The sequence below is a fragment of the Temnothorax nylanderi genome, unplaced genomic scaffold (genome assembly GCF_030848795.1).
Source record: "Temnothorax nylanderi isolate EJ_2023f unplaced genomic scaffold, tnyl_v1.0 TNYL_tig0174_pilon, whole genome shotgun sequence".
Taxonomy (NCBI): Eukaryota; Metazoa; Arthropoda; class Insecta; order Hymenoptera; family Formicidae; genus Temnothorax; species Temnothorax nylanderi.
Window position 1 is genome coordinate 268,538 of NW_027249236.1, and position 11,823 is coordinate 280,360.

The following is an 11,823-nucleotide window of genomic DNA, read 5'->3' on the forward strand; positions in this document are numbered from 1 at the left end:
ATTTATTTATGAATTGTAAGCATTTGACCGCTATATTATTATATATTTATATCGGAAAAGTGCGTGATATCTAAATTGGATACACAAACATAAAGTTTACAACAGAAAAACGAGTTTTGTGATAATAAATGTAGCAATAGAATTAATTTGAGACGTGTGAAATCCGTTAAAAAATATGATGAAAATCTTAGATTATTCCGCATATTATTCATAATCAAGAATTCTTCAAAATCATGGAGATTTTGAATTTTTTAAAACTGTTACATCTCCTACTCTATCATATAGTCGCTTAAACACACAACTTGAATCATATTATTATAAATAAATTACTGTACGATCAAACAAAATGACAAAATGGAAGAACGCGTTTCTTTAGCCACAGTTTTCCGCTCCGTTGCTATAGATTGCGACTTGTCGTTGAAATAGAATATGATTCAGCATATTCACACTTACCTCGTTATTTAACTTTATTCAAAAAAACGCAGAATTAGAAAAAATACAGGAAGTGTTCTTGCCAAGTACGAAACAAGCTAACTGACTAAAATTCGTCGAGTATTGCGAGCAAAATAACTAAAAGGGATGTTTTATGTAACTCTCCGTTATCTTGAGGCACCGCCTACTTCTGTCTCTGCCAATCGTCTGGAAACAAAAATCGAAAAAAAGAGGAGAGTCAAAATAAAGGAAACGCTAAGGTGAAAAGGACGAAGAGCGCAAGAAAAGTTTAGGTAAAAATTAAAGAAAAAAAGGCAAGATGGAAAAGGCAAAACGTGACTTCGCGTTTTCTATATGGAATGCATGTATAAAGAAAATGACGTAAAATATTGACAATATTAATATTAAAAATGCAAATATATTATTTTAACATACGTTTGGTTCTTTAGCTGTTTTAACGAAATACAAACTATTTTCTCCTAGAATGTTTATTTGTTACAACTTATACTGTAATAATCCAACTAAGACTGGCTAAAATATCTTATATTAATTATTCATAATTAAATTACATCATTGTAACTTACATATAATTATTTTAACTTATAATCGCACCATTCTGCATCACGTTGTTATTTAGCTCAACGGTATTTGCTTCTTCCGCTTGTCGCGTTAATTCCTGTGCAATAATAATCGATATTTGAAAATGTATCTGCGCGGAGTTGATTAGATATTATTCAGTGACGCAAAATCCCCTTACCGCATTAATCATATTTTCGTATTCCTGTTCGCATTGCACTATCAGTGCATTCTTCAAATCGCCGGAAAATTCTTTAGAATCTTCTCGTTCATCTGGTTTTGCGGAAATATCGGTGAAATCTGATTCACCGTGCGTCTTCAAGGTCCTCATTTTCAATCGTTGTTCCCTGTTTTTCGCTTCTATCACTTTTTCGCGGCGCGTCTCACGATCGAAAAGCTAAAGAAACAATGTGAATAGTGTTACTATACTGTATTAAATTATAATGCCAGAAGCGAAAATTCGTGCAAATATTTTGCGCAATACATTGAGAGATAAATTGGAAATAAACTATATCTTTCTTATTATATCTCACTTATTATATCACAGCCTATAAAGTTGGATCTAAAAATTTTTCTTTTATTAAGCTTTTAAGAATGTACTAAAAATTTATAATTATATAATTGTAACATGTTATCATGTATAACAATAAGAATAATAATTATCATTAATTAGATATGTCGTTAGAGATTGATATGGAAATAATAAAATACTCAGTTTCTTCTTCTATTCTTCATGTCTCTTATGATAGTGGGCAGAGAAATTAATTTTTTATTAATCTGATATTTACCGCGGTTAATAGCAATTTATCGTTCTTTTGATTGATCGTCAAAGCTTCCGAAAATTCGAGCAGATAAGTCGAACCCTTTTTATTCGCCACTGCAGCCAGTTGACCCTGCTCGTGAGGTCGTAAACAGGTCAAGCTTTCGTCGCAGACCTTCGAATGGATTATATCGTTAAAATTTATTATCGATAAGCAAGAGCCTAATTAAATACCTTTATGCTAAGAACCGGACTGTCTTGTTGAATTAGAAAATCCCACACATCTAAAGTCCCATCAACTTTGATCAAGTAATACACGGAGTAACGCGTAGCGCTCCAAGCACCACCGGTTAAAAAATCACGGTGTCCGCTGAAAAAATTGACAATGAATAGCAAGGCCGAAGGTTTGCTAAACGAATTTCCTATTATCCCATTTAGCTTACGGCGTCCAAGCTATGCAGGATTCCCTGCAATCTTCTGACCAAATTCTCGTAGTCCAATCGCCGACCGTCAAGAAATTTTTTACGAATGTCGGGTTTCTTTCCAGACTTATGACCGGCCCATACTGCGCTTTAAATCTAGTTGCGATCTTCTCACCGGGCGTCTTACCTTTGCGGTTCCCTGATATTACGACACCTAAAGGGCAAAACTATTCTCATTGTCATCACTAAATTATCTATTTTTTTCTTTCTCATAAAAGTTCATAATTAAGTTCATTGTTATCGAATAATTACTCGTTGAGTTCAGCTTAGAATTCTATTTAAAAGTTATATCAAGTTATATAACTTTTACTTAATCGCGTACATATGTATATGTGTATGTGTGTATATTCTGATTCTTCAAATGTTTTTCATATTATATAGTGCATAAAATTATAAGTAAAATTATTCCGAATTTAAACACAAATTATAGATTGTCTAAGGTAGGCTTTATGCAATATTTATCGACTGCATTTTTATATATTTTTATAATCCGATATTGAGCGAATAATTTTTCTTATCTCTTCTTGTAATTTTTCGTGTTCTCGATATCACTGTTTTACTTACAAAACATTCAAATTTTTTGAAAAATTATTCAATCACTCCAAATCTCTTTTTATTTTATAGTTTGGTGGAGTAATTTCTTGTATAATATACACTAGCATGAAGTCATGTCAAAGTGTGATGATAATGTTTCATCAAGTTACATTTAAATATGCAGTTCGCTCAACGATGATAAATTGGTCTATACCGTTTTCCAAGCCACACATGAAACGTGTCCCTATCGAAGGTTCAAACTGAAGAGCCGAAATGCCGGTAGCTTTGTCCACATTCTGATCCTCCGGTTTCAGCAAGTCTATTACCAAAGTCTCTGTCGGAACCTGCAGCTTTCTGGTGTCCCACCACTTTATCTACAAACAAACAACATGCAGACTCATCATCGATGCGGTGATTACAATTTTGTGCGAGATTACACCTGTCCGTCCTTCGAGGCGCTGAAAAACTCGGTACCAGTCTTGGAATTAATCCACAGGGTCTTGTCACAGGGATCTCTGTGGCTAAACTCGACCGAGCTGGTGTCTACCATTTCTGACCCTCTCCTAATGTCCCAGTATGCCACCTGTCCTGTCATCAGACCACCTACCAAGGTGTTGCTGTCTTTGGGGTTGTACTCCAATGTCAAAATCGGGCAGAAGGGTTTTAATGTTATGTAAGGATTATTCGGGTTCTCTATACGGAATTGTTCTTCGTAAATATGCCGATCAACAATTAATCAACCTCGATCCCACGCTTACTTAACGCACCTACTTCCCAGATGTACGACGTATAATTGCTGGAGGTTTTTTTGAAGTCTACGTTGCAATAACTGGCCGCAAAACGATTACCCTGGTCCGGCGACCACGACAGATGAGTAATCTGCCGTTTCATCGTTAAAGGATCGCGATAAACGTTCACCGTACGCGAGAATGCTCTTTGTATCAGCGGGGTCGCCTCCACGTCGGCGAAGTATTCTTCGTAAATGTTGCAAGCGTTGTTTTGCAAAATACAGTGCTCCATCGACTTGAAAAGAATGTTTCGTACGAGTGTATAAGGTAGGTCCAATAGTTTTAAGAGAGCCGACAAGAGTTCGTCTACAGATATTTACAGGTAGCAACTGAAGCATCGTGTGAATATACAGTTCATCCTTCTCGATCTTACGCCTATATCTAACTGTCTGTTCTAGATCCTTCATGTTTATGTCCTTCGGCCAACCACCCTCGTAATGAAACATTTTGTTGTCCTTATACGTCGCAGTAGTTGTATTTACCTGAACAAAATATGTATTTTATCCATTATAACTTTGCTGTACGTTTTCCATAAATGTCGATTAAAAATTCTTTATACCTCGTGAACAGCATAGACTTTACTGCATTGCGTAGAGTGTGTCACGGGATCCATTCTAACATAATTACTCATTAACGCTGGATTCGATTTGACTTCCATTTCTACTTTGTCAAAGTCAGAGAAGTTGCATCTCTTCCCGAAATGCATTCTCTTCTTCGTATAAGCGTACTCCGCATCCATCGTGTACAAAGATAAAACTTAAATTAAACGTAGGGAAATGAACAAATCTAGGGTGCACACGCGTTACAATTTTAGTTTAATATTAAAATTTTATTTTCCACACTTATTAAGAGATACTTAATGGCACAAAACATTTCGATTGCTATTACCGTGGCGCAATAATATCATAAAAAATTTTATTTAAAAATTATAAAAAAAAATACATTCTGCAGAATTCCGGTCTATTCCTCCACGAAAAGTGGATATCAATTGGACAATACAAACACAGTGGTTACTATAGTAACAGAGAATATATCATGGTGCGTGCGAGACTTAGCTATCGGTCCTCACTAAGACCGGCACTTCGGGATTTAAACCTTGATAGAGAATAAACATTGTCTTATACGCTTGCGCGTACTCCGCGCTCGCAGGCTCGATGCTAGATTTGACGTTGGGTATCACGTCGCGTAAAACAATTTGGGTCAATGTATTCAGGTATTTGGTGCGCTGCAATTTTTGTATAGCTTCGTATAGCGACAAAAATTGCTTCTTGTTACAGTACTTTATGTTATATGCTTTAGAAAAATCTACAACAAAATTGAGATTAATTGAGCGAAATTAAATCAAGATTTAAAGCTAGTCAACATACGCGTAAAATGTGAAATTACTTTTAAAGTGCTCCATGCAGGAAATATTCCAAACGCCGTTCGACATCCATTCTCTTGATAAGGAAAAATCACAGGATGGGTTTTTTATAATCGGTTCTGCAATATTCTTAATATCACACTGTTTGAACGAGGCTCCCAGCTCGGTGGAAGTAATGATTTTCATGTCATTGGATTGGATCGAATCTTCGCTAAAAATGCTACTAAATGCAGTTATCGATTTTGCTGCCTTATTAAGCAAATGAGGGTCTTCTAACATATGATCTTGCATAGCTATATTCTGCAACAGATGAAATAAATATAAGGAGTCGATCTTGCATAATTTCAAGAGCACGCCCCTTCTCCCTGCATTTACATTACTTACCATCGCTTCAAATTCTTTTATAAAAGTATCGACCGATTTCTTGTATCTAGTTTCTTTAGTATCGTTCAAGTTATCTCCTTCAGTTTTTAAAAACGCGTGGTAAGTTCTCAGTACCTTAACAATATCGTTCGGCACATTAAAATGCTGGAGCGCTTCCACTACATCTATTGCTACAATCTGTTCTTGAACGGATTGACGCGAATTATTCCCATGTAATGGACAATCGTTTTTAATCTTCTCAGGAGAAGAAATTGAAGCGCTCTCGGTAGATTGTCGTGTCATTTTGTGTATCAAGTCGCTTAATTCAGCAGCTGATGCTTCAGGTGACAGAGACTTTCTTGACTGAAATATAAACGCGCGAAAAAAAACATGTTACATTCAAAGTTTTTCAATATTTTATCGTACCATATTATTGCTACGTACATTTTGTGAGATATCATTAGGATTACTATCACCAACTTGTGATTTATTTGCCGAGCTTATCTTTTTAACGTTCAATTTATTTTCCAGTATAAAATTCTTTCCTTTCTTTAACTTTCCTGTGACTTTTGCAGACGATACCTTTGACTGCATTTTATCAAGTGCGTTACTCTGCTTTGTACCGCCGACAGATTTTCTCGTCACGACGGAAGTTACTTTGTCGTTTTGAGGTGCACTTGATTTTTTACACTCGGGGCTTTTCGCGATATTAACGTTTTTCGTTGTAATATTGTTCTTCGATACTTTCCTGCGATCGCTAGTCGACGCAGGATTGGATAAATAAATACTTTCAACCGTGTCCTTCCTTGAGACTTTCTTCTTTGACGCTACGTTAAACTTCAATTTTTCCCGCAACTCTTGCGCCAGAATGATCGCTCTACCTATCCCCGCGGCGATCTCCTCAGCTTCATCCTCATTCTATTAATTGATGATAAATAAAACAAATTCATGCATAGGCAAAACATAAATTATAAACAAAAACACAAATATGAATCATACTTTTTTACAGTTACAGATGCTTTCGTCGGTTTGTTTCTCGACGACGGTTTTCACCTGCCACGGCTTTAAAACGAATGCTGCTTCGTCACAGTCTCGTCTCAATATTTCCTTCACTTCCTCCGTGATTAGCAAAGTGTTATGTAACAGTTCGTACAAACCTGACAAATTCAATGTACGGTCCATTACTTCCGTACGTCTGCGATCCTAGTAAAAGAAATGTAAACAAAATGTTATTATAGAAAAATGAGAAATTAATGAAATGGGAAAAAGACATTTGCCCGTGCCACTCAAAGCGTTAATTACGCAAGTAATGTAGTTATTGCCTCAGGCAACAAGATAGCCATAAATACCTGTTTATGATGTGAGATATAATGGCTGTGTAACCCTCACATCATTTTTGTGCAAACACATTATAATTGATTGCCGGATACAAGCTGAACACGCGAGCTTGAACACTTGATAATTCACACGTATAGAAAAAATATTAAAAACTATATTTATATATACAGCATATAACATATGCTGTATACTATATATCTATATATAGTATACAGCATACATTTACGTATAGTAATGGTAATAAAAAATAGACATAAGCCAGAATAGAATATATATAATCTTCATATATTAAGAATAATGTATATATATATAATAAAGACTTAATTATACATACATACACACATATATATATATGTATATATATATATATATATAATTTTTACTTTTCTTTCTTTTTTCACAATATGTGCCTCATCGCTAATTTCCTAGAGTTTCAGTCAATTAAAACTAGGAGAACATTGAAACGGCTGCCTATCCTAACTATATATATATATCTAAAACCATCACCCGTTGTGACAGTTTTAAATGCTGTAAATTGGAAATGTGTTTATAAACCACTAGCTCTCACAGAGCGCTCGAAGACTTGCTTCCGCTTGCGCACCGCAAGGAGCAACAAATCGTTTAGACATCTGTCGACAAAATAATAGCTTTTATAAAAAAATAAAGAGTGATTTCGAGATGTTCTTAGATTAATAATTTACCCTCCCGTTCCATAACGTGGAGTGATAAAAGCGCGAAACTATGAACGATAAAGCGCCGCAGTTTTCAAAGGGCAGAAAGTCACATCAAGTCGACATGCACATAACACAAATGGCATAATCATATAGAAATATTCATATATTCGTATTATTATCGCGCATTAAATGCCTCAAGTACATTGCAGACTTTTATGATTCTCCGTTTACGTAATTTGCATGCTATTAGGATAAAATAATTCTATATATCACGAAAGTACGCCATTTGATATCAGCTGATATCAGCTGTGACAATAACCCTATGGAAAAGTGCGAACGCAAATTCTTAATTACAAATTGTACACCGCGACATTTACCTAAACTTAATTCCTAAAATGTGTGAGGATGCACCATCGAGTTCTTTTTTTTTATCTTTATAAGAAATTAAATATTTCTGTAAAGCGGGAAATTGTGGAATTCATTGACTGGATGCAGGAAATATAACAGACGAGTCAATGTTGATTTTACTTGTTCTTATAATAATGATTATGTGCGTTTACAACTCGTCCTTCCTTGGCACGTCATCGTCCTCATCCTCTTCCCGAGCCTGTAACGAAATAAATAATACAGCATAGTTACAACATAAGATTATATTCATATCATTAAAAAAATTCTAGAAGGAATTACTACAATTTACTATCTTTCAGTCCAAAGTGTTTGTATTATCCTTTTTTTGCGCTTAAAAACAATCCCTTAACATACCTCTTCTGCAGCTTCGCCGTACGATCCACCGCTTTCAATGAATTGGGAAAGACCTTCGAGTGTCCTCTCACCGTTATATTCCACACCCTAGAGCAAAATTGAAATAAGCGCATTTTAAACATACTGTAAATATGATAATACAAATTGCATGAACGTAAAAAAGGTTCGTACTTCATTCGTCCCCTTCTTGTAGAGTATGAGCGTGGGGAAGTTGCTGATCTTTATGTCCTCCAACTCGTTAGCAGTGGCATCCATCTTCGCGATGACCAACTTGTCGTTGTCCTTGTATTTTTCGCCGAGCTGAAATTATGTTCGATTAACAAAACTGCTTTCGTTTACCTATGTCATTAGGAATAAATTCCAACGAAAAGGAAACGTACCTTCTCGTAAATGGGCGCTAGCTGCTGACAATGACCACACCAAGGTGCGTAGAATTCAACGAAAACATCCTTTTCCTTATCATGGGCAATTTCGTGGAAGTTTGTGCCGACAAGAACCTTCACCGGGGTCTTATCCCAGTCCTCTGGCAAGTCTTGCGTAAGCAGGTGTCTCTTCAATTGGCCCTCCATGAAAGCGGTAACAAATGCTAGGACATTCTCGGTGGTCAACTCTGGATTTTCGGGCTTGTACTTGGCCATGTCTTGTTCGAGCTTGATAAGCCGCATAGCGGGCACATCCTCTCTCTTCAAACCGAAGAATTCCAGGATACGTTCGTGATCGGTCTCATCACAATCGATTGTCACAAACAGGACCTGCGCATGGAATATTTTAAAGCATTATATCAATTCCTTTCTGAAATGATGCAGCAAGATAAGTGACGCCTAAACTTCCGTACCTCGCCACGGTATTTCTTCGCCGGCTCGTGAATACCTTCGACGTATTTCTCAAAGTGACCGGCTTCTTTACTGAGGAACACCAACAAGTGGCTCTTGATGTCTCCGCTGAAGATCTTCTGTGCCGTGTCCTGGTTGAATTCAACAACCAGAGGTAACGACTGTACGGAAATGAAGTTCTGCAAGGCTACCGGCGTAAGCTCTCCATCAAAGACAGCTTTACCTTCATCAAACTATAAAGAATAGAGATTAATTAAATTTGAGATCGCGCTTCCAAAAGAGATATTAATTTGATCCATAATTGTTCCTGTTCTTATACTATACAGACGTACCTTCTTAAACAGCACGACCTTTCCATCTTCGATTCCGTGTTCGCTAAAGACTTCGTCGGCGCTTGTAATACCAAACACATGATCGTCCACCGTGCTGCCAACTTCCAAGAATACCTTGGCGGCATCACTTTCCACATCCTAATAAAGTCGTTACATATTTATATAAACAGATAAGCTGTTGCAACAGATTACTTCTGGTTATTACAATAGGTTTAAAATACAAGAGATCCAGAGGTAGTAAACAAAAAAATGGCAGATTATCCCACGTAAGACAAGGGAATGTAAAGAGGATGATTTTGATTTCGTACCTTAAAGAATCCAACAATGGTGACTTTATGCGCGTCGATGAACGCCTTGGCTTCATCAACCGTGGGCAGGTCTTTGGCAGGCGGGCCAGTCTTCTTGAGCAGCCAATTTACAATCTCGTCGGCCTGACGACCACCGGTATAGTCGATCTGGGCTCCTTTACGGTAAAACTTGAGAGTGGGATATCCCCTCACTAGGTGTTTCTCAGTGAGTTCCGTCTCGATTGTCGCATCTATCTTGCCCAGTTTGATCGGCGAGTTAGCCTCCTCCAATTTCTTTGCCGCCTTAGCGTACTCGGGCGCCAATGCTTTGCAATGTCCGCACCACGGGGCATCTACAACGAGGAAATATAATGTAATTTATCGCAGCTCGATACTACTACTTGCTAGCACGATAAGATAATCATCTCTTAGCAAAAATGTGATCGACTGTAATACTTTTGTCTCTTTCACGACTGAATTCTTTAGTGTTGAACATTTTAATCTTTCAAATTTACAATTCTTGATTAATCTGCAGCTAGATCTATAAGGCATTGCAATTTTGTATCAGAAAATAAAATCTACTGAGCTCTATGGAGTCAGAGCCATTTAATTCGATACAAAAAAAAAATCAGGAAAAAAAGGAGGAACGTCAGAAAACCGTGATGCGGAATTTGAAAAATTCAAATAACATTTCAGATATTTAGAAAATTTATTCAGTAACGTCGGAGTATTTAAGATACCATATGGTCGCTTATGCGTCTCAAAGTCGACAGATAGGCGGCAGATAGCGATCTAAAATTGATAATCAACGTATCGAATTCCGATTCCGATAGGAAGAACGTGATTAATTCTGTCCTCTAATCCGTACACGTCGACTACAATCTGTATCATTTATGGATGCTGCGCCGACGTCGTCATCGTCATTATCATTATCCTAGAGTCATGACGTGACGCTACGCCCGATCCCGCAATCACCGGGGCGATTGCAGTTTACACGACGCGTATAACGGTAAAAAAAATACGCCAAGAAGCGAGAGCCGTCTATCCTCGCAGCTGCACTCCTCTGCACTTTCTGCCCACCCACGAGCGAGACGAACGCGTGGAAAGAGAGGAGGAGGCCCATAGAAAAATTAAAGGAGAGAAAGATGTAAGAATGTAAGAAACAATTCGAGAAGATCGCGAGTGGGCGGCCGAAGGCCGAAATAAATAGATATCAATACATAGACGAACGTCTCGAACGCTCCGAAAAAAAAGAAAGGACGTCCAAATATGGATCTTCTCCGGGCGCTTTTTGCACCTTTTTTCCGTGGCCGTCGCACGTCCGGCGCACAGATTCCTTCATTATTCAGAGAAAGAGAGTAGCGGTGGAAGGGAGGGAGGGGATTCGCGGAAAAAAACCCGACGGAATGTCTCTCGGCCGGGCGATCGCCGAAAAGTCACGACCCCAGACCCCCAGCGTGCCCAACCGGCCTCCCGTTATCGTCCTCTCTCCCTCTCGAGGATGACTCGAGTGATGACGTGTAACGCGGAGCCTCGCATCTGGCGAAGCCGGCGAACGAGCGGGCGCGCGCCCGCGATAAAACGGAGCCCTCCAAACGGAGTCCCCCACGGGTCGCGACCCACGAAACCCTTTCCTCGGTCCTCGAGGGTCGTCGGGTCGTCGGGCCGCGTCGCGGCCGGGTACAGAGAGTGCAGGCGCGAGGGTGCAGCTCCAGAAGAGCAACAGATACACACGCAGGCAGGGTCACCGAGAGACGGAGACTCGCGCTCCGCGGGAGCGGAAAAAGGGAAACGGAGCGTATATACTCACAGAACTCGAGGAGCACGTAGTCGTTGTCCTGGACGACGCTCTCGAAGTTGTCCTTGGTGACCACGAGGACCCCGTCCTCGGTCTCGACCTTGGCGAGGGAGGTCGCGGCCAGGCAGAGTGCCGCCAAACATAATCCACCGACGAATCTCATGCTGATCGGGATATACCTCACTCTCTCTGTTTCTCTCTCTCTCTCTTTCTCTTATCCCTAATCCCCGTCTATCTCTGGGTCTCTTTTTCCTCTTTTCCCCTGGCGTTCCCTGCGGGTTGAAAGCGCGGCCTACCTCGGCTAGGACGAAGACGTCGACGGGACGAGGACGGGAGAAGCGGGAAGACACACACACCGTCCACGAGGAGTACGCGCGATGAATGAGCGGACGCGACGCTGCGTCGGCGGGCTTGTAGGCTCGCGTTGGCTCGCGGACCTCATACGCGTGGCATCGTCCTCATCGTGGGGATCGCTGATTGGCTGGACCCCTCCGGCCGCGG

At 39.3% G+C, this 11,823-nt stretch overlaps 2 protein-coding genes and 1 pseudogene across 3 annotated transcripts; all 3 read right to left on the bottom strand.

The window, feature by feature from the left end:
• Nucleotides 1-187: 187 nt before the first annotated feature.
• LOC139778165 (dynein axonemal intermediate chain 2) lies at nt 188-4,311 on the bottom strand. 2 transcript variants are annotated; one of them, XM_071716013.1, is made up of 11 exons: nt 4,132-4,311; nt 3,893-4,054; nt 3,552-3,807; nt 3,224-3,477; nt 2,999-3,158; nt 2,212-2,404; nt 2,003-2,138; nt 1,797-1,943; nt 1,190-1,405; nt 1,017-1,108; nt 188-639 (listed from the first exon to the last, which is right to left on the bottom strand). In XM_071716013.1, the coding sequence occupies exons 1-10, from the start codon at nt 4,309-4,311 to the stop codon at nt 1,028-1,030; spliced, it is 1,785 nt and encodes a 594-aa protein (XP_071572114.1). In that variant the 3' UTR covers nt 188-639; nt 1,017-1,027. The 2 variants fall into 2 exon arrangements, with proteins under 2 accessions (XP_071572114.1, XP_071572113.1); XM_071716012.1 differs by lacking the exon at nt 188-639 and having other exon boundaries at nt 820-1,108.
• A 69-nt stretch (nt 4,312-4,380) lies between these two features.
• On the bottom strand, nt 4,381-6,921 carry LOC139778168 (uncharacterized; annotated as a pseudogene).
• Nucleotides 6,922-7,828: 907 nt separating this feature from the next.
• Nucleotides 7,829-11,705, bottom strand: Pdi (protein disulfide isomerase). Its single transcript, XM_071716014.1, has 8 exons — nt 11,335-11,705; nt 9,546-9,877; nt 9,238-9,375; nt 8,908-9,138; nt 8,453-8,824; nt 8,244-8,372; nt 8,073-8,159; nt 7,829-7,917 (listed from the first exon to the last, which is right to left on the bottom strand). The coding sequence occupies exons 1-8, from the start codon at nt 11,483-11,485 to the stop codon at nt 7,867-7,869; spliced, it is 1,491 nt and encodes a 496-aa protein (XP_071572115.1). The 5' UTR covers nt 11,486-11,705; the 3' UTR covers nt 7,829-7,866.
• Between the last annotated feature and the right edge of the window lie 118 nt (nt 11,706-11,823).

Bases quoted from the DNA above. Each gene is read 5' to 3' on its own strand.
- LOC139778165 (XM_071716013.1), bottom strand. From the start codon at position 4,311: ATGGATGCGGAGTACGCTTATACGAAGAAGAGAATGCATTTCGGGAAG. The intron at 3,808-3,892 runs GTAAATATCTGT...ATTCTTTTCAAG, and splicing joins CGATGCTTCAGTTGCTACCT to TCGATGGAGCACTGTATTTT. The intron at 2,139-2,211 runs GTAAGCTAAATG...CAATTTTTTCAG, and splicing joins TCCTGCATAGCTTGGACGCC to CGGACACCGTGATTTTTTAA.
- Pdi (XM_071716014.1), bottom strand. From the start codon at position 11,485: ATGAGATTCGTCGGTGGATTATGTTTGGCGGCACTCTGCCTGGCCGCG. The intron at 9,878-11,334 runs GTGAGTATATAC...TCCTCGTTGTAG, and splicing joins CTACGTGCTCCTCGAGTTCT to ATGCCCCGTGGTGCGGACAT. The intron at 9,139-9,237 runs GTACGTCTGTAT...TATTCTTTATAG, and splicing joins AGGTCGTGCTGTTTAAGAAG to TTTGATGAAGGTAAAGCTGT.